The 22,343-nt window shown below is 41.1% G+C and overlaps 1 protein-coding gene across 2 annotated transcripts in view; it reads right to left on the reverse strand.

Moving 5' to 3' along the window:
* Window positions 1–22,343, reverse strand: part of robo2 (roundabout, axon guidance receptor, homolog 2 (Drosophila)) — a 239,797-nt gene that overhangs the window by 29,734 nt on the left and 187,720 nt on the right. For both annotated transcript variants that reach the window (XM_077610829.1, XM_077610828.1), the window contains exons 6-17: window positions 20,552–20,688; window positions 16,852–16,976; window positions 14,938–15,109; window positions 12,528–12,733; window positions 10,882–10,963; window positions 10,629–10,794; window positions 10,398–10,564; window positions 8,889–9,010; window positions 6,527–6,758; window positions 3,434–3,558; window positions 3,183–3,354; window positions 551–739 (exon numbers count right to left, since the gene is read on the reverse strand). In XM_077610829.1, coding sequence (XP_077466955.1) covers window positions 551–739; window positions 3,183–3,354; window positions 3,434–3,558; window positions 6,527–6,758; window positions 8,889–9,010; window positions 10,398–10,564; window positions 10,629–10,794; window positions 10,882–10,963; window positions 12,528–12,733; window positions 14,938–15,109; window positions 16,852–16,976; window positions 20,552–20,688 — 1,895 coding nt within the window. The remainder of the gene's footprint in view (window positions 1–550; window positions 740–3,182; window positions 3,355–3,433; window positions 3,559–6,526; window positions 6,759–8,888; window positions 9,011–10,397; window positions 10,565–10,628; window positions 10,795–10,881; window positions 10,964–12,527; window positions 12,734–14,937; window positions 15,110–16,851; window positions 16,977–20,551; window positions 20,689–22,343) is intronic.

Below are 22,343 nucleotides of genomic sequence, written 5' to 3' on the forward strand. Positions count from 1 at the left end.
TGTCATTTCATAGTCTTTCCATCCAAAACAATGCATCAGGGATTTTCACCCTGTTTTTGCAGCAATTGTAGGTTTGACTCTGCCCGTTGGTAGACACAGAACTCAAACTAAGTTTATCTTAAAATTCAAAATTCAATCAAGGACTTGGGAAGGTGGACGCTCCCTAAAAAATACGCTATTAGGACCTCCAACTCATTGTCTGCCATGGAGAGCATCTTCATCAATAGCAATGAACGAGAATATGTCCTTCCAGTGTGGACCCCCAAAGCCAAGAAAGCAGTTGGACCTGAGAGGCCACGCAAAAGCAGTGGAAAAACTCCAGAAAACCCAAAAGGTGACAAACACAAAAGAAGAGCAACAACATCTGCAGTTCTACTGGTTAGAATTAGTCAACAATGCGAGTGTTCAGAGTGGGACGGGGAGGAGAGTTGAACCAGCTCGACCGGGGTAGAGAGTTCATTACCGCCCACTGGGTTCAAGTACCCCTTGGCTACGAAACAACACATTAGGTGGGTGGGAGTACTCGGCCAACATCGCCAAAGTTCCTGACCTGCGTAGTTGCTCAGGCCCTTCCTCTTCTTCCTCCGCCAGTACAGCCAGATACTGAAACCCATGAGGATGACCCAACAGGCACCCCCGATGCCGGCGATGAAGGCGGGCTGCTTCACCACGTCGGTGATCTGCTCCGTGATGCTGTTGTTACGGTTACCGTGGATGATCACATCCTGGAAGGACTTGCCTGTGTTCGTGGGGAGTGGAAGAAAGCAGTCAGGCAAGAGTCTGTTGGATGGCTCTGGCCGTATTGATACAAGGAACACATAAGACCAAAAAAGATGGTATGGTGATAGAAATGTCAGTCATGCTAATCTGGAATATACTTGTTGTAAATGCCAACTGAGGAATTACTTACATGCTAGCCAAATTTGAAACATTACAACTAGCCACATACATTTTAAGAAATCTTAACCTATGTTGTTGCATGTGGAAAAATAAGACACTTAAATTGTTTTTTGTTATCGTTGTCGCCTATTTCGTTAAAACAAAACAAAGTGGAGAAGAGCTTTGTGCGTACATTGTTGCGAGTGAGGACGGAACAATTAAAAATGATGAATTTGGGAGAAAAATTAGCAGGACTTTAAGCACAAATGATTCTATCAGTCAGTATCGGTCGTCGTTATTGCATCAACGGTTGATTTATGTTGGTTTTCTGGTTAGTGATTGAGGAAAAAAATAATCCATTCTTACTGTGAAAGTAAAACATCTTGTGTGGACAGTGCACACGTCACCCTTAGAAACACCCCACCTGAACATCTCTTTGTTATATTTTACTATTAAAAGATCCAGTTTCAAGAAAAGGCAGATATTTTAAATACATGAATGCAAGTGGTGCGCTCAACAAGATGAAGACTTTTGAGACATGTTCAAGACAATACCAAGAATATAGAAATCAATTAAAGAGAATAGAAAAAATTATATAGTTTGGAGTCGTTTACATGGGTTAATAATATTAATAATGAAAATTCAATGTTTTACTCAAAGACCCTTTTACTAAGTTGGAATTGCTACTCTTAAAAGACCAGTCCAAGATGAAGACAAGCTCAAGGCTTTTAGGGGTGGAGCCTAAAGCATAAAAGTCCTACAAAATGTGGTCTTGAGAAACCGTCTCGAAACTGGCCTTAAGATTTACTGACTACCGAAGTCATGAAATCCCAACAATGCTACTTTTTAATATGGCTGTCACATTGCTATGGTGCTAAAGCAATCCAGTGCTGTGGAAACACAAGTCAGGACATTGATTGGCCTCAAAGAAGGTGTGATGATTCTCAGGGAAAGATATCGACCAAAGGCGCAAGACACGGATTCAAGAAGATGTGGAATGAGGTATAACACGGTTGGAAAAAAACACACAAAACAATCTTATGAGAAAACTCCCCTGGTGGGCAGCTTGTTTGCCGAGCAGAGCTTCTAATTCACTCCGTGGCCGCTGAAATACAGCAACGATAAATAAAAGTGGGAGCGAGACGACTTATCGATCAGTTCTTACGCACGCATGACACTTTTTATGGCTCCTGCAAAGGTTCGCTTGCACCGGCCGTATTGACACAAGGAACACGCTAGGAGAGAAATTCAGGCTGAGCTCTTTGGACGGATTATGGAAGTGACACAGGGGAAATAAGACCAGCTACAGTATGAGTTATGGATCATAATAATACAAAGAGGGGGCAAAGTTAGTTGAGTCGGGAAAGTATTTGTAAGTGCAGTGGACACTTCATTAGGTACAGTGGAACTTTTATCGCCACTTGTGGGAAGTCATAGTAAAGTCGTAAAGTAAAGTTATTAATCAGTTGGGACGACTTAAGGAATGGACCTTTCGCTATGGTAGCAACATATGGACAGAAAATTTTGTCCACCCTACTAGTACATTTATATAGTAGTACAGTGGTACCTCGACCTACGATCAGCTCGTGGTACGACGAAAATTTAGATCGAATAATTTGCCTGCGATACGATCAAAATTTTGAGATGCGACCAAGCCAGGTGGCCATGACATGAGAGGCTGTTTATCATTGTAGCGCACTGTCTTTTTTTGCTGCATCTCTTTCGTGTATAACAGATATCTACGAGCACTGAACGATTTATTCAGACGAGTTTCGACCAGGAAACGCACAACGCGCATGCGCAGGCAAAAAGAGGGCTTTCTGGGTAATGAAGTATACTCGTGCACACAACACCGATAGGCCGATATCGCTGTCTCTACCCTCCACGAAATGCGTCTAATTTTACTTCTATTAAACACATTTTATTACTAGTAAACCACTAGATATGTGTTACTTTGTTAATAGATGGCGAATTAGAAGAAATAAAACATTTTTTCCAATCCAATATCCTGTTTTTGGTGTTTTTTCAGAGGGTTGGAACGAATTAATTTGTTTTTAGTTCATTTCAATGGGAAACGTCCGCTCGAGTTACGAAAAGCTCAACATACGATCTCAGTCCCGGAACGGATTAAGATCGTATGTCGAGGTACCACTGTACTATTTTTTTCCCTATGATCGAATTTATATGCAAATTGGGTCACGCAAATAAGTACCAGTATGTTGGTAGTGTGTGCAAATTGACTTTTTTTTCCCCGTACTAATATGTTGGCGGTTACAATGTACATTACTTTCTCATGTCCTTACCAATAACAATGGTCTGGGGTTCACTCTTGACCCCCACCCCTGCGTTCGTGCTGGCAGCCACTTCCACCTGGTAGACTACACCCGCTTGCAGCCCACCCACCACCACTGAACGAATGGCGGCGTCCACTGTCTTGTTGACGTGGAAGCGTGTTTCGTTACCAAGGCACCAAATCTGAAGCAAAAAATATATACATATATATTAAGAGAATTCCAATGCAACCAGTCTTGCCATTGTTGCGCCGTGAACTAACCTTGTACTCTTGGATGATACCGTTCTGGTGGTCTGGTGGAGGAGGGTCCCAAGAGATGCTGATAGACGTGCTGTTCTGGTTTCCAACGGTGAGAACTGTCACCTGCTGTGGGGGAGCGCTGGGGGCTGCGAATAAGCAAATGATTCAAGTGTTAGGAGACACTAGCGCTAAACCAAGGAATCAACTCGATTTCATGTGGGCATTTTCGATATAATATTGAGATATTTTTTAAAAATTGGATTATAAGAACTGGATCAAAAGCCCTAAATATTCAGTTTTTTATAGATATAAAACTGTTTATTTGAACTTTTTTTCTTAGTATCATTTGTTTTTCATTTCAAATGGAAACTTTTTTTAAATTATATTCAATATTAAAGTGGAAAACCGAAAATATTTTTATATATTTATTTTTAGATTTTGACCTAAAAACACCAAAAGAAAAAAAAATGATAAAAATTGCAATTATTGATTTAAAAAGGGGAAAATCTGAAAATATAATATACATCTATAATCTTCATTTGAATTTGATCCTAAAACAGAAAGTTGGCACTCATGATTTACTTACTCGGGTCGCACAAAATCATGCGGCGGGCCAGATTTAGCCCCTGGCCCGCCACTTTGACACCTGTGCGCTAAACCATCTGAACAATGCCCGATACTACCTAACCATTTTCGATTAAAAAAGCCACCAAAAAGGGGACAGGTCTAGCGAGTCAGTGTTTTACTTAAACTGTTACCTACTGACAATAACACATTGCCCTTAAAACTATCAAGAACCGCCCTAAAATCTCAAACATGCCCTTAAAACTATCAAGAACCGCCCTAAACTCTCAAACATGCCCTCAAAAGAAGACATTACCAACAGTCCAAGTGTATTCGTACTTGTCCACTAGTCTCCAACACTAATGCTTACAGGCTGTCTCTTGTTCAAAGTGTTTTATGAACGATCCTGTTTTTAGTTATTTGTCTACCTCCCCACAAAAATGGGGAAATAAATAGCAGTTTGCCACGGTACGTTTTAAAAATAATGTTTTCTCATTTCCGCAGCGAGGCGGAAGCAGAGCTCAGAATACTGACAGGTCAATTATTCGCACGCTAGCTCTCACGCACCTCGCCTCCATCCAAAATGGCACTTGTCACCCGGTAAATCTCCGCTCATCCCTCAGCGGCGCTGGCCACGTGTTCCTAAGATGAATGGGTCCCGTTATGAACCCGCCACCTCAACCAGATTAGAAACAATCTACCCGGCGAGAATCTGATCAAACGGCCGCATTAAATCCGGGGTGTGGGGCTCGGCGTGCGGTGGGCATAGCGGGCAATGTCGTTCAAAGTTAATGGCATGAATGATTTAGCGACTTATTATCCTGCATATTTGTGCTAAACAATTCACATTTTTCATTAGAGGCCGCCCTTAGAGGGGGTGCTAATAGAGCCATTAGCCGTATGATGTATGTATGGCGCGAATGTGACCTCCTGTCTCCCTCGTCAGCGCCACCCTGGTGCTGGATAATGAAGAAATACAAACAAATCACATCACAGCTCACGCACACGTGGAAAAAAAACGGTAGCGGATGATGGCTGGGCATCGACACAAACGATTTGGCGAGCACCCATGAGGGGATTGAAGCGGGCTGTGCCAGTTATTCACGGTACTCACCGTGGTAATATTTCAAAACGTGAACAAAGACCAAGCACGATTTGGCTGATGTAAAAATAATAATAATTAAAAAATATGCCCTACCGTTCAAGAGAAACGGAAAATAGAACGTTTTTTTGTCATGTGCCAGCTATAATATAAAGAGATTTTGGCATCAAAGTTTGATGATCTTTGTGAGAATTCGGCATGACTGAGTGGGTGCGAAAACCCTCTTTAATCGATGCTTCTTCGCTAAAGGACCGTCCTGGGAAATAAAAATCAGACATCAGCGCCAGCCACGACTTCCATCCTTACAGGATAATAAAACAAATACGCTTCATCTATTTAAAATCACTCTGAGGGAAACGATGAGTGCTAGCCAATTGTTAGCACTGAGTTTTAATCACTCCCAAAACCTGACTTCTCAATCCATCTTCCCGGAGTCTCGGCGGACACCAGAAAGAAGCGAGCTCGGATAGCCTATCAGCTCGTAGCAGGCTTTGAGGCTGCCAGTGTTTTAGTTAGGGCTGAAATGGATAGTGGTCAATCTCTCTGAGGGACCAAGTCACAGATAGAGCTAAAGCGAGAAGACTTATCACCACTGGTCTTGGGAATGACACGCAGTTTCTGGAGGCCTTGGGGGGAGGTGGGTTGGCAGGTTTTCGCTATGCTTTGGTGTTATGTGTCGAAGACAGTTCCACTACAGCGGAGGAAAGGGGCGGGGGGTAAATGGACCTGTCACTGTGACGGAATGTGAACAACATGCAAGATGGCCTTGGTCCTGAGGACAGCTAGACAATTACTTTTAGGTCTGTTGGGGTGGGATAGTTTGGAAAAACCTTGAACGTTTACATTTTTTCTAAATAACTATTTGTAGTCAACATATATTTACCGGCAATTCTCTGCGATTGGCTGACAACCAATTCAAGGTGTACTTTGCCTAATACGCGAAAGAATGCAATTTTACGACTGTTGAACGAGATCCTCAGAATAATATTTGCAAAAACATTCCCAGATTAGTAATTTCATTTTTTTGTGCGGTATCTTAATAGTTTTGCAAGTTTTAAAATCAGTTTGCTATTAGTGCAAAGTACTGTGGGTTTCTGGAGACCTCCCTAAACTTTATTTCAAGTCATTTCCTCAATGGATCATGGAGAATAAAGTCCATCGTTCCCAGACTTGTTTGCGTAAGACGCCACTCTTGTAGCCTTGTCAAAGCTTGTACGAATCAAACTTGCCTATCATCTTCACATGACAGCCTATCACACATGCCTGCCGGGTGATTAGAAAAACAAACGCGCCTTACATAGTCGTAAACAACCCTCCCAAAATATGTGTTCAGTCTCAGTATCCGAGAGATAGTGGATGATGGGTGTCAGCCTCGGGTGTCTGGGTATGAATCAGCCGTCGCGTCCCGCAACAAAATGCATCGCACTTAACAAGTCTTTTTGCAGTACCTTCCTCGGTGGTCCGCGCCGTCTTGGATTCGCTGTCCATGCCTTGGAACTCGTTGAAGTAGGGTCGGGCCTTGATTTCATAGACGATGCCCTTCTTCAAAGATGATAGGACCACGCCACGCTCGGATGGGACCTTGACATCCTGCGTCTGCCAGTGTCCTGGCGATGGCAGCCCGGACGTCTGCCTGTATAGGACTCTATAACCTTGGATGAATTGGGACTGGCGGTCCACCTAAGGGAAGCAGAAGAGATGTGTTGACGAAATGAGTAAAAAAAATGTTGAATAAGTACTCAAGGCTTAACTCCAATTTGAAAAAAATGGAGGATCAAACTCATGTATTGCACTCAGCAATCCTAAATTGATTAGCCTAAGATTGTGCAACAACTCTTTCCAAAATGGCCGCATTAACGAAACTAGGCTCCACCTCCTGCAAGAAAACATCCCAAAAAAAGCACTTTAGAGATTAATTGAAGGTGAAAGATTATTTTCCTCGATTTTTCGTGTAATATTGATAGATTTAAAGAACATGTGTTTTATTCCCAGTTTTAGACACTTTAATCCACGTGTCAAAGCGGCGGCCAGGGGGCCAAATCTGGCCCCCCTCATCATTTTGTGTGGCCCGGGAAAGTAAATCATGAGTGCTGTCTTTCTGTTTTAGGATCAAATTAAAATGAAGAGTATCGATGTAGATTAAATTTCCTGATTTTCCCCCTTTTAAATCAATAATTGTAATTTTTTAATCCATTTTTCTGTGTTTTTAGTTCCAAAGTAATTTTGTAAAATCTAAAACTATATAAAAAAGCTAAAATAAACATTGTTTTAGATCTATAAAAAACTGAATATTCAGGGCTTTTAATCCATCTATAAAAATAAAATCTAAATATTATATCTAAAATGGTCCGGCCCACGTGAAATCAAAGTGATGTCAAAGCGGCCCGCGAACCAACCCAAGTCTGACACCCCTGCTTTAATCAGTATCATCCCACCTGGGAATAGCATAACATGTCCTTTAAGCATGTCCATTTGAAAAAGAGGACAGTTCTTTTTTTATTTTTATTTTTTTTTTGCTGCTGTGCACTCCCTCGGATTACTTTCATTACACTTTAGAGGCCGTTACTAATTTTATAGGTGCTTTTATCACTAGCTACAGCTACGCTTAGTTTAATGAACGCCTTGACATTAAGGCACAGCATCCCCCTTAAGAGTTACCCCCTCTTAGCCGTTTCATAACGCCACCTTGAAGGACGCACCCGTGTATTCTAAATACCAAGCAGCACTGAACGAATGGGAATGCGACAGGGGATGATAATAGCAAACGTGTGCCATTAAATAAAGACAAGAAGCCCCCCCACGACCAAAAGTACCCCCCTTCGCTCAGTGCACTAGGGCGATGGCCGCATCATTCATCGTAATGGCTTGTTAACTGTACACGCAAAAAAGCCTGGCTTTCCAAACGACATATTAAACAGATGCTTTTTTTTTCTCGTCGCCAGAGTAAATCAGTGAAATGGGATCGGCTGACTTATTAATGGAATGTTTTGGGAATATAAAAGCTCTCTGAGCGGAGGTTCTTATTGTTTACGGAAGGGGTGACTCCAACTGATTGATGAGGGTAGTCGCGTTTTACATTTCAGAGGGATGCCTTTGTCGTTAAAAAAAAAAAAAATGACGCCTTCATTTTAAATTAGCTCCGCCAGTCCCAAGGTAAGACTTATTACTTGGTTAAATAAACATGTCAGCAGGAAAACTGCTAATGTGTCGTGTACGCGCACACGTCAATATTAGATGCATGTATGTGGACGCGTGTTGACTGGAGTGATTTATAAAATAAAAATAGAAAATAAAAACTATAGATGAATTTGTAGCGGCACGGTAATTTGTCTCGTGCGACGGAATGCGCTGATGCCGTGAAATGTAAGCGCTTGCGCACACGGCGAAGAGAAGAAGATAGATATGTCATATCATAGCAGGAAAAATACTGTTTGCTAAACACTGTATTACCATAAACATTCATTTCTGTCAGAATGAAAATATACCTAGTAATAAAAAATAAGATTGAGCAACAACCAGGTGGTTTTATATTTATTCCTATCCGGTTCTAATGTAGTTTAAATATGTTATTTATCACTTGGGTTCATTTACATACAAGAGAAAACCATCAGATAAAATATAAAAATATGCTCATAATCCTGGTGTTGTACGTAAAGTAGATTATGTTTTATGGAAAGCACATTTAAAATATTAAGGAAGAAAATAAATAAAAAATGGAGCCCTTTTAGAGAAAATTATTTCGAGCCCACACATAAAGAGCTGAAATCTGACATGGTCATTATCTAATAATTTTATAAGTAGTATTCTTACCGTCCATGTGACCTGGATGGCGGTGGGGCTCAAGACCACAGGGTTGTGCAAGCGAACGATGACCTCGCCCAGCTCTTTCTGAACGTGTCGGTGGTCCACACCCTGAGCTGGAGGACTGATATCTGAGGGAGATAGACAATTTTAATATCTACTTTGATATCTCCCAACATGGACCAATGGCCAAAACCAATTTTTTTTTTGCAATTTGTCTTAATTTACAGATTTAAACCAATTTGACTAAAATGTCATTATAGTGACCCAAACCCTTTCTGGAGATTACATTTATTTCTTTAAAGCCTCTCTTACACTAACAAGACATATTATTTCTTTCTTTTTTAAATTTGTGTTATAAGACTGGACAAATAAGATAAATTGGATGCTATGACATTTGCAACTTTTTTTTTCGCCATTGTTATTGTATTTATTTAATTTTTTTTAAATAATTGTGTTAATTTTAACCCATAACAGGACGTTTAAGATTGATAAAAGTGTGAGCACCAATCAGGATGAGACTGGACAAACAAGATAAATTGGTTGCTATGACATTTGCAACTTTTTTTTGTCATTATTATTGTCTTTATTTATTTATTTATTTCTAAAATTTGTGTTAATTTTAACCCATAACAGGACCTTTAAGATTGATAAAAGTGTTGGCACCAATCAGGATGAGACTGGACAAACAAGATAAATTGGATGCTATGACATTTGCAACTTTTTTTTCGCCATTATTATTGCCTTTATCTAATTTTTTTTAAAATTTCCGTTAATTTTAACCCAAAACAGGACGTTTAAGATTGATAAAAGCGTGAGCACCATTCAGGATGAGACTAGACAACCAAGATAAATTGGCTCCAATGACATTTGCAATTTTTTTTCGCCATCATTATTGTCTCTATTTAATTTACAGGCAACAAAAAACAAAAAAAAAACATGTGAGAAGATTATCCTTTAAACAGAAATCATATCCAAAGCAATTTTGCAAGATGGGCCAACAGTGGTTAAGAAAAAAAAGACCAGTGTCAATAAACACGTCTATATATTATTCAAAAGCCCTTACCTGAATGATGAAATTTAAATTGACTCTGCTTTTTATGAAGCGAGCGCACTGGCTTTGACGGTATTTAGCCGAAAGGCTGATTATCATATCAATGTAATCAGGAGACCTCGTCCTGGCCGGTACTGTAATAAAATCTCCAACGAGCCGGGAGGCAGTCATTTCTCTCCCTTATATTCATTAACATACCGGCAACGGCCGTAACTCAGTTAGCCCATCCAAAAGTAGACATGCTTATTTTACATAATGGCTTAAGTGTAGGGTGTAATGAGGGCTGAGATGGAGGAGTTTGACCTCTGGAAAAGTTCCGTAGTATTACAGTGCAAAGCGGATGATCAGTATCACATCGTGAAGGGTCTAAGTCTGGTGGTCTACTATATTGACCTTGCCCCGTCAGCCAGTATACAGGTCTTAAAATAACACTCTCCAGATTAGAAATCACGATGGCCAAGTACCTTGCGTTCGAACGGGTTCCGACATGGGACTCGGGTCGCTCACACCCTGGCTGTTGACTGCTCGGACCATGAACAGGTAGATGGTATTGGGGCGCAGACCCTTGATGGTGAACTGCGTGGTCTTCACGTGATCTGCGACCGTTTGCCAGCTGTTGCTGACGGACTGACTGCAAAAGACCAGAAGAGTGTCAGCGTATCTGGTTTCGCCAATGAAGGAAAAGCCACACAAACCTGAACGCCTCGATGACAAAGGAACTGACGGGGGACGCTCCGACCAAGCCGGCTTGCCAGGATAGAGAGACGCTGTTTTTGGTGACGTCGGTGACCTGAGGCTTGGACGGCGGTCCCGGAAGCTTGCCATCATCGTGGTTCTTTGTGAGAGCTACGCCCCCAGCTTCTGAATTACGTGACACATTAACTCATATATTAAAAATGCACGCTAAGAGATCTTAAAATCTCCAGGGTCGTAAAAGCCATCCCGTACCTTTAACCTCGAGGAAAGCACTCCAGGACGTCTCTCCGCTGGAGCTTGTAGCCACACATGTGTAGATCCCCGAGTCGGACAGCTTTAATACGACAGACAACATTTTGCGTCACTGAACTCAAAGCTGTATACAACCCCAATATTTCATCTCCGTCATTTAATGTGAAACAGCGCTCAGAAACATGTTGGAATCACTCGTGTTCCAATGTCGTAAAAGCGCTGGCGGTGACTTTTACGAGCTAGCCTGGCCTTCCGAGTGCTGACGCTAATTTCCTAATGAATTTCATTTCCTACTCAGCACCCTTCTATCACAACCCAGCTTTCGCCTCCTCGTTTCACTGCCATCCCGCCATAACAAAGCTAATTAATTTAGGGTGGGCCGCTCAAACCCCCTGGACTGACGACAGCTGGCTCTTCCGTTGGTCCTTCCGTCCCCTATCGGAGCTTTGTTTCGCTCGTATGAGTGTTCCTTTCGTTCATTCAATAACATGTCAGTGGTCGTCAGCTCTGTCAAGCATATTAGATATTCCACTGAGACCTCACGAAGATGCGAGCCCCTTTAAATTTAATCTACTCTAAATGTTAGCTTGTGTGGACATGCGCAAGTGTGTATGTGTATCTCCAACTGGATTCCATCCAAGCCTGAGTACTGTTAGAGCTGTCGGTCCGGTCAGTAATACAATCAAACTATTAAGGGCAAAAATCAATGCGGCCAATTCATCTTTAAGACTTCTCCATGTCCATCAACTCAATAGTTCGTCTCAAGAGTGCATGGGTAAAACGTAAAAGCGTAGCACAATTACGTACAGGCCACCCCATTAGGTACACCTTCAGTTTTAGTTTTGAAATATGTACTCAGTTATCCCTTTAAAAAGTAAAGATGTCTATTCCATCTTTATTGTGCTGCATAGGCATGAACAAGTAGCTATTGGTGATTTTAAAAAACGATATATAATGGGAACGGAATGGCTAATTATGTGATTATTATCATTATTATCATCATTATCATCATTATCATCATTATCATCATTATCATCATTATCATCATTATCATCATTATCATCATTATCATCATTATCATCATTATCATCATTATCATCATTATCATCATTATCATCATTATCATCATTATCATCATTATCATCATTATCATCATTATCATCATTATCATCATTATCATCATCATCATCATCATTATCATCATTATCATCATTATCATCATTATCATCATTATCATCATTATCATCATTATCATCATTGTTATCATTGTTATCATCATTAGTATCATTAGTATCATTATTTTCATTATTATCATTATTATCATTACTATCATTACTATCATTACTATCATTATTATCATTACTATAATTACTATCATTACTATCATTATTATCATTATTATATTATGAATAAAGTATTAATATACTTTTTTATATTGTAAAATGTTTTTTTTTATGACATTTTCGGCATGTTTACATATTGCATTTATAGACTGACATGGACAAAATCATCATGAAAAACAACTCTTTTTGGATAAACAGTGTTCAATTAGAAAGCAAGCTTGGACTTCTTCATACCAAATGTATGATAAATGATAATGATGTGCGTATAATTCCTACAATTATTACCATACTGATACTGCTTACCTTAATGTTGGTAATCTGCAGACTGCCCAATTCCTGCAAGGACATACGGGGGTCCTTCCCCAGCAGGCTGATGCCATCCTTGAGCCAGCTGATTGAGGGGACGGGGTCGCCTGAAGCCTGGCACTTGAGAAGGGCCACACTGTCCACACCCAAAGTCTGATTGGAGGGACCTTGGCGGATGATGGGTGGCGGTCTGTCCGACAGGACTGCAATGCAAAAAAAAAAAATGCAACATGAAGAGATTCCAGAGTGGGAGTGGTGGTCTTTTTTGGACTACAGCAACATCCTGTACAGCTGGGTAGTGGGATTCTAAGCACTTTCCACCTTATTTTTAGACACTGCCACTACTACTACTACCAGACAAGAGTGTTTGGCTACCAGCTCCTGCCAAGTGACTCAGTGTGGTTGAGAGAAAATGCATCGTTGTGGAAAAACACCAGATCCAGCACATGCTAAATATAGGCTGACTGTGTCTGTTTTGGCTCAACGAGCTTACGTTGGATTCATCCTCGTCAATTGTCTTATCGCCGACTGCAACTGGACACTTGACAATATAAACATTTTTCTAGAACTGATGAATAGTTTGAGCTAATTGATAAAAGTACCAGAAAGAATAGGTCAGATTGGTATTCCTTGTATGAAAGAGTGAGAATGTCAGAGGGTAAACTCGGGGTTAACGGCAGTGCAGCGCCGCTGAATAATGCCAAATCCCACCGGCATATCACAGAAGCCATATAAATTAGACACTATGGATTAATGACGCTAGACCTTCAGGGAATAATTAGCCAGTCCACTACCTCTATAACCTTTCAACATGTTATCACACCCTTCCCCTTTTCCCCGGTAACAAAAGGGTTGGTTTGAGTTATGAGAATGATTCCAAATCCGCTGCAGATTTCAAGCCTGCTAAAAACCAAGTGACCCAACCCAACTGTGGTGCAGTATGGGGAGTTTGAAAAGCACTTTTCCTGAGTGTCAGACCCTATGTAAGCATTTTTGCTGAGATTTCAATGGCAGGTGAAAATTGCTCAGATGCGGCAAGAGTAACATACAAAGTACCATTTTGTTTAACATTAGTTTTTATGGAAAAATGCCAACATTTTTCTCAGTTTTCCAAAAGGACTTGAGAATAGAATGATGCTCTGACTCTAAAGAAACAAAATCTGAAGTCCGTAACAGGGTGCAAGTGGTTTCCAATTATCCAGTTAAGTGTTCGGCTATGGCACTTTGTGTATAGCGGGCTTTAAGGATAGTAGACGATGTAGATGATCCAAGATGTAAATACATTTAAAAAAAAGGGAGTGATACACAGCTGCTTCTTTTCTAGACACTCCCTTTTGTGTTCAGATAGACCACCTGGCTGACACCCATCCTGTGGAAGAACAATCTGGATGTGTTTTGGGAATGTGCTGCCCCATTGCGAGCCTGATAGATGTGCTAACGGAATGTAGGACCAACGTTGGGAGGCCGGACCGAGGGGCCTTGGATTTCCGGATCAAGAATTTCTCATTACAAATCTCCTTGAACCTGGCGGACACCCCCTCAGTAAATCACACAATGACGGCTGCGACTACAGCTGGTGTGGCCCTGACCCCCCTCCCACCTTACACCCTGCTCTTCCGCTTTCACCAAGCCACCGGTCTATGTCATCGGGTTTGTTCATTCCGACTTCCTGACCAGACGGAGGAGGACGGTCATCTATCTTGCCATCGCAGTCGTTCAATCACAGACGCTCTCAGGCAAGCGATCGTTAAACTTGAACTCAAGGACGATGCTTTCGTTCCACGTCAAAGCAGAAAAATGATGGACAATGGACTCTGACTTGGTTTGACTGACTGCGAGGGGTGTAACGCGACGCTAGCAGAATCACTGACCGACATTTGGGGCGTCAATTTAAATATTTGAAGCCTGCTATATTGTTCTATTATTTCCAAAGGTTTTCTTTCTTTATTTAATGGAGTTTCCATTGTTCAGGATCAGATGTCAGCTTCAAGTGGGTCAATCAAATCTACATTAAAAATGACAATTTTTGTGTTTTTGTGTTTGGCAAACACATACAATGATGCAATTATAATGGGTTTACGAACACATTCAATTTGAAGTAGTAGGGAGTATGTCAACTGACCAGTAAATGGTAAATATCACATCAAAGCGTCCATATGTAAACAGCTAAAATGTACAGCTCAGCGTAACGTAACAGTAAATACTACGAATCACAATAAAAAATGGTGATTATTCAGTCATAAAAATAATTTGAAGACTATAAAATCTGCCTAGCAACAACTTGCCAAGAATTTGTTCCTTTAAATTACCTTTGTACAGGTTTCCTTTGGTTTGTTGAGTTTTCAAAGGACTTCTGTTTTTTTTTTTAATCATAAGCACCAAAACAGAAATCAGAATTAAGCTTTACCATCCGTGACTTCCAGCTGGGCCTTGGCCAGGATGCTACCGGCGACGGTCAATGCCTGGCAGATGTAGTAGCCAGCGTCGCCCCGTTGCACCGAAGTGATGGTGAGGGTGCCACCCGTCGACACGGAAAAGCGGCTGTTGGGTTGCTGGGGTTGGTTGGGAAAAAGTAAATTCTGTGGGAGAATAAATTTAAAAAATGAGTATTTAAAAGCCACCTGTAAACCACAAGAACCAAAGATGGATTGCCAGCTTGCAATTGTCAAATTTGGTCGTCACCATTTAAACAATGTGCATATTCTTCTTTTTCCAGTTAATTATACGATCTTCAACACAAGATCTCTCCCGTTTGATTTAATGATCCGAAATCATCTGAATGCAACAAATTAACAACTGAACTGATACATTTAACAAATTATTACTTCTCTAGGCACATGAGCGATTAACACTTCATTATCTTCAAGTGGGAGCAGGTGGGAACAACCCCCCCATCATTTTCTGTCACTTGCTGTAATTAATTAGGCGGAGTTTGGCAGTAAATAATTACAATCGCACCTCATCGGAACTTGCCCGCCTCCATCAAAGTTCAGTAGCAGCAGTGAGACACTTGCTAAAAAAATGTTTATTGGGTTGTGAGTCAACGTCAAGGGTTTAGTGGGCAACATCACGCCAACTGGTGATGACACGCACCTCTTCCGTGTGGCATTTTGACGGCCTGCAGGCTACATGTGAGTGAGTGAGTGAACGAATACACGCAAGGGTGTATGTCTGTGTTTGAAGCGTATCCGCCACTGAATCATATCACCGGGCTCATCGACAAGCCTCAACTGGCTCCTAATTGGCGCTGTTGTCAAATGTTGCGAGGACTCCCAGGTATTTGAATGGCTTAACTGCTCCAGTGAGAGATGGGATCGTTCTTATCGGTGCAACGGGTTACCGTGAAAAGCGATTAGTGCTACAGGCCAGGCGCGCCACTGACGGCTGTGAAAAAATTGTGCATAAGCTGTAAAGAACCTGATGACAGATAGTGAACTGTGAAGATCTGTGTTAATGTGTGGAGGGACAGAAACATCCATGGTACTGTTTTTTGTTATTTTGATTTTACAGTACAATTGGATTTAATTAGCTCTACTGAAGTAAAATAATAAAGACCAGGATGCGTGGCTAAAGAAATCAACAGAGTGGTTCTAGTCCAGCAGAGCAAAACAGAAACCTCAAAAGGTTATATGATTCGGCTTTAAAGAAAGAAAAAAAGGATCGGAAGGACAAAAATTGTTTATCAAAACAGCAATGTTACCTAGTATTTTCTATCTAGAGAAACTAGGTAAAGATAACTAGGTAGAGATAATAATGATTTTACTTGATGCAATTGCTTTAGATCATATTTTGGATTCAGTTTGTGCTTCTGGGTGCATTTGTCTAAATTTTCTGATCTACCGTACGCAGAGCTGCCAAACTTTGTCGACCACATTTCAGGAGGACCCTTGTCCTAATTCAGGAGTTTTGTTTTCAACAGGTGTGAATGCGATTTGATATAAAATGTAAAAAAAAAAAAAAACGGAAAATTTTAATCGGATGATTCGTAATGCACTCGTGTTACCGAATTCTTCCGATTTATAGTGCAGTTGAATCAAATGCACAAGTAAGATGGCAGAAGCCGTAGTGGTGGTGTGAATTTCAAGGCATTTAAATTGGAATTTTGGCACTTCTCCGAAATGGTTGCTTAAAAAAAAAAATTCAGTGACAATTTTTTTGGATTTCTGGAGTTTTCGGAGGTTGTTAGGAGTCTAAAATCCCAGAGAGGTTGACAGCTCTGCGTATGATAGAGGCTTATCTGATTAAAAACTGTATTTTGGTGGTAACGCAATGCCTCGAGGTTGAAACTGAATTGTGTCAGGTGCAGTGATCTTACCCTTACCTGACTTCCTTCCTTCTGCCAGAATACTGCAGGCTGAGGGTTGCCTTTGGTTTCACAAGGAAAGGTGGCAGTACGTCCCTGCGCCACGATCTGGTCTCTCGGACGGATGACAAACTGTGGGGCAGCTGAAATTAAAACCGCAACAGTTGGTCTAACTCACTTGATGGCAAATATCAGTGGTTGATTTTACTGGAGGTTTAGGAGACGAGCAGTTAAACCACAGTCAAAGCAAAATCCACGCAGTCTCGGTTTATGGTTTTGCTTTGGACATCAACTATCATTGCCACGGTAACCAAGGTTGGGCCATTCATCCAAAGAATGAATGGCAGTCATATTGACAATCACAGAGGGAAGAAGAAATTACATCGGAGACAACACATGACTATGAAGAGGTGGCCTAAGGATTCGGAATCAGTGCAAACAGAGTTAAAAGCAAATGTTTGTTAGACGTTGCTGTCCGGCAAGTCAAGTATTAAACTTTGAAATCGAACAGCGATAAGCTGCTGCGTTCAATTCTCACCGGCTCCATCCGACTGATGCCAGAACTATCGGAATGCCAGTTGGGCCCGAGTGAGACGTTTTGGAGCTGACAACTTGACAAAGGTGGTTCGATAATGAAGCAAAAGGGGGAATGAGCTAGCCATGTTGAAAATCCGTAATAAGGGTGAAGAAAAGGAAGTGTAAACTGCCTATCTAAAAAATATATATATACAATGCACTATAAAAACAAACAAACGAAAATGAGGTTCCTTTTGGGTCACTCACATCTCATTTATATTGGAAATATTCTTCATTTTTACAAATATCTGTTGGGTACATTTGGAAAAAAACAAGAATCTAATGGTAATTTCTAAAGAAAATTCACATTGCTTCAAATCTGTCCCTAAAACTAGTTCAAATGGATCAGATATCTATCGCCACCATTCATCATACGGCCCAACTGTTTTTTTATTTTTGCACCTACATATATATTTTGGTTCAGTGTTCTACTAAATAGTTTACAATGCAACGGCTATTGAAATGACTAGACAATGTCCTCACTGCAACATTGTGTCCCCTCCCATGCTTCTTATTACTTCTCAAGTCTGACAAGCCAGCTGGTTCCAGTAAGGTCCAGCTTGGTCCCATTTGGCTGCTTTTGCTGTGTAATCCCCCCGACAGTGAGGATCTGTGTGTCTGTGTGTTGAGGGGGGGATGCATTTGGGAGAGATACGCACACATACACACAGTTGGGAATGGTACAGATGGCCACAGATTTACAGCCTTCTCGCCTGGCCTTGTGCAGCTTGGATATCTTGTGGCTCTCAAAGCCCAGGACTGATACTGAGAACCTAAATCACACTTTGGCAGGGATTCCACTCCCTCCCTGCTTGCCTTCGCCTTCCGACATCCCACACACCGGATTGATAAACACATCAAAAAACCTGCAACGAGCCCACTTGTTCTTTCTCACGCTCTTTTTTGCACCGGTGTTAATCGTTTTCTTCCACTACGACTAAACCCGACGTCTAAGAACGGACAGGAAAGCACATTCTATATATCAATTGAAACCAAATAGCAATGTGATCGGTCAATTGCTTGGGTGATGTGCGTTAAAATGCAAAGAAGGCATGCGGGATGGAGTCGAATCAGAAGGATGGTTAACTTACCGGCACGGCCGTCTGGAGACGCGACAATGGAAGAGTGGACACATACACACACGGGAAAAAAAAGATAAAAATCACAGACGTTTAACAAAAATAGAAGATTAAAATATATGAAACCAAAGTCAGAATGAATGACATGTTGAAATCAAGCGAGACAGAGAAGGTCCAGATTTTGCTCAGAAGACACTTAACATGGTTTGGAATTTGCAAATGCATACATGTCAACTTATGTTTTTCCCATATTTTATGCGTTTTTTGATCATTTCAAATTGTGTACGCCGGACAACATACTTTTGTACAGGATTTTTTTAAAGTAGTTTTTTGTAAAACTGATCTTGTTGTTACCCATTTGGGCTCTAATCCAGATCGTATCGGTCACTGATAGCAGACAAAAACGTCATGGTCGACTGCTAATATTGTCATGCTTCAAGCATGGTATGTATTCCCCTTCCACAGAGTGTGTCAGCAAGCAATGTACCCAGACAGTCAAGCTGTCAGCGTCATACAACAAGATCTACAGAATCTTGCATTTAGTGCATACAGAAGGCGCACCGACTTATTGGGCGCTAGTACGTCCACTTTGGGGAAAATTTTAGACTTAAGTGAGCCCTAGTTTCATTTGTACGTTTTTTGTCGCTTAATAATCAATGATAAAGGGATCAATTGGCCGAGGTTGACAGGTATGCAAATGAAAATAGATTTTAGATTTTATTCTAGAATGTGTGTTCTGATATCGATTTAAAAATAGTTCTTGAGTTCACATCCAATGTATAGAAATTGTGTAATCTCATGGCATCTTATTGTCATGGCGTCAAGATGAATTAAAGGGAGGAGCTTCATTTTGTCGCTGGACCTTTTCTCTCTTTGTCAATGAATGGCGAAATGCCAAGCAAGGGTGCAAAAATCTCAAATGTGCCAATAGTTCTATTTTAAAACCCCAAAATGAAGCAGAAAGACCCTGATGTGCGCCTTCATGGGATCTTTAAGCGCTCCTCCATGGGGACCTGCAACACTTGGGGGTTAATGGTGGCAAGAGTGCCAGCAATGGTGGGAAATTATGGCTAGGACCTTTTTATTAACCCCACAAAACCCCAGGTGACGCATTGGTGTAGGCACTAGTAAACTGTGAAAAAGCTCTGCTGGTAACCGGATGGATAATTGCTGGGATGACAACCGTAGAAGAAAAGGGGCACAGGAATGTAAATAATTAAATAGATTCATAGACTGCTGAAATCTGAGTGAGGCGTCAGCATTCAATGCAACCCTTTGGGTTTGGCCGCGTGAAGGCTACGTTTTTTAGCATTGGAGACGTAACCAACAAGAACATTTAAAAAAGGTGAAAGGGTGACTATTATCTTTCAAGAAATTGCAGAGAACTAAAACACGTTTGAAGAGAAAAGGCTCAAATACGGATCAGGGATAAAACGTGAAATCAGGTTTAGCAAACATTTTTGTGTCAGGTTTTGAAGGACAAACACGTTTTTTTGTGTATTTCGCTTGAAGTATCATTCAGAAACCAACAAGGTCATTTGCTTTGACAGCTCAGGCTTTGCAGTTTTTTTCTTTTAGCATGTCCTTCTGTTTGGTAAGGCTCGAAATGCCTCCTATTTTCGAGGCTTTTTGACTATCGAGCTGCTCCGACAATAAAATTCAAGTTCCTTAAAGCAGGGTCTGTACCTCCACTTATGAATAAACCCAAACTCCTGAATTAATCATTCAAACAAAGCATTTACTAGATGCTTTGCAGTGTTTCCCATAGCGACAATGTTGTACGAATTTCAAGAAAACATTACTATCTATATCCAAAAATGTTTACAGCCTTACTGATTTCCAGTATCAATTGTCCAGGAACAATGTGCTTACAAAAGTGGAGCTGCCAAATGTTAGTGTCCTCACATCTGTATAAAATAGTAAAAATGGAAGCACACTGACTTATAGAACGCCCTGTAAAAAAAAATCCAAAGCCAAAATTGAAAAGCAGGGCCGCCTAAAGTATTTTAATTGGCGCACTGAAAAGAGAACGCAAACCAACTCAAGGATTAAAGGACGTCTACCTCGTACTGTCAGCGTAGCCGAGGCCTCCAGCTTGCCAACACGGTTCTCCGCCACACAGCTGAAGGTGCCCTCGTCGTTGACCGATGCCTTCTTCACCCTCAGCACATAGTCGTCCTTGTCATATTTGATTTCATACCTGTCAGGTGAAAACAGGCTCACCGTGAGATCTCAGGAACAAAAAAAAGGACAACCCAAGTCCGGCTACTCATTCTAACAAATGGAGATTGCGAGGGAGATCAATTATTTAACGGCATTTGCTCAGAACCCTGCAAACGTGTTCAATATTCATGAAGTGTATTTTTTTTCGCGGAGAATGTGCGGTGCATTTTCATGAAGGGAACAGCGGTCAAATTCTGACTGAATGCCTTGAGTAAACACCCAATAGACAAAAGTGTTTTCAATTAGACATGAGTAATTAAATACTGTCTGCGCATTGTAAAAGCTGTTGACAAGTTGAGCAGGCGGTGAAGACGGAATGGAGGGGGGTTGCTGTGCTGCCTTTAATTCAGCATAATAACACAATTGAGATGTACACAAAAGATGTGCGAAGGCCATTTAAGAGAATCGACGGAATGAAAAGCACTGCGTCATTTTCAACCAATCGATTGTTGCGTAGGCGCAAAGGTGATAGCGAGACAGTACCGACGAATATTTGACAAGCAATCGTTCTTTTGTTAAAATTCATACGGGAGAGTTTGATAGTCTGGAAACTCTTCATGATATACATACATGCAACATTAAAAAATTGCAGTTTGACATTACATTTCAAGATACTTCAATGGTGATAGCAACTCCTTTAAAAAAGAAAAAAACGAGTCCCAACTGCTGACGGCTTGATTGTGATTGGCTGGCAACCAATTTAGGTTGTCCCCACCCACGGCCCATGATTGGCTAGGATATGCTCCAGCACCCCCTTAACCCTTGTGACCATAAGTGGTATGGGAGATGAATTAATTCATAAAATAACTCCATCTAGGCAAGATGTCTTCTTCTGTAGAAAACCCAAATTTTACTGTGGCGGAACTGTAGCTTTATTTCTATTCATTTCTGACTCCCAAAGCCCTTATTTGGATTTTTAATGATGCTATGAAACGCAATAATCCGTGTGTTTTCAAAAGTCATGTGCACAAGAGAGTAATTTATACGACTCATTGTTGTTTTTATCCGATCAAGTGGGATTTCATTATACGTAGTCATAAAACAATGAGCTGAATTCTTTTAAAAGCGTAACATTCTAGGAAGTCAAGTCGTTTACGGTTTGTGTTCCTTTGGACAATTGCACCTGGCATGAAAGCCCAGTTTGAAGCAATACTTTTTGGAACATTGTCACCACGGCCCATTTCCCCTCAACCTGGAACTGCTATATACATAATCTATACACTACATAGAGTACATCATACAGGGTGCAGCACCCTCGTGATGGCCGCTTGCCACCAGAAGCTCAATCTGTCTTGTCGAGCAGGGAAATTGTTTTTCTTTCATGACATTTCTCCAGCGAGCGCTCAAAGGTCGCTTTATTGGGAGCGCATTCCTGGCCGTCGCCTGCCAGTTCTACCTCTCGGCACAGGTACTTAAGAAGTCATAATGATTATTTGACTGAGTCATGGCTGAACGATTTGTTTCTGACAGGGGGAAGGCATAGTGGATGTATTGTAGGGAGAAGAAAAGTGATGTTTCAGGGGGAAAAAGAGTAGAAACATGATGGGATGGTTGAACTCAAGAAGCTAAAGGGAAGTTGTTTGCATCGTTTGGCTTTTAACTATTAAAATATCCCTTAATATTAGGCAAGTC

Source organism: Stigmatopora argus, chromosome 10, assembly GCF_051989625.1.
Source record: "Stigmatopora argus isolate UIUO_Sarg chromosome 10, RoL_Sarg_1.0, whole genome shotgun sequence".
Lineage (NCBI taxonomy): Eukaryota > Metazoa > Chordata > Actinopteri > Syngnathiformes > Syngnathidae > Stigmatopora > Stigmatopora argus.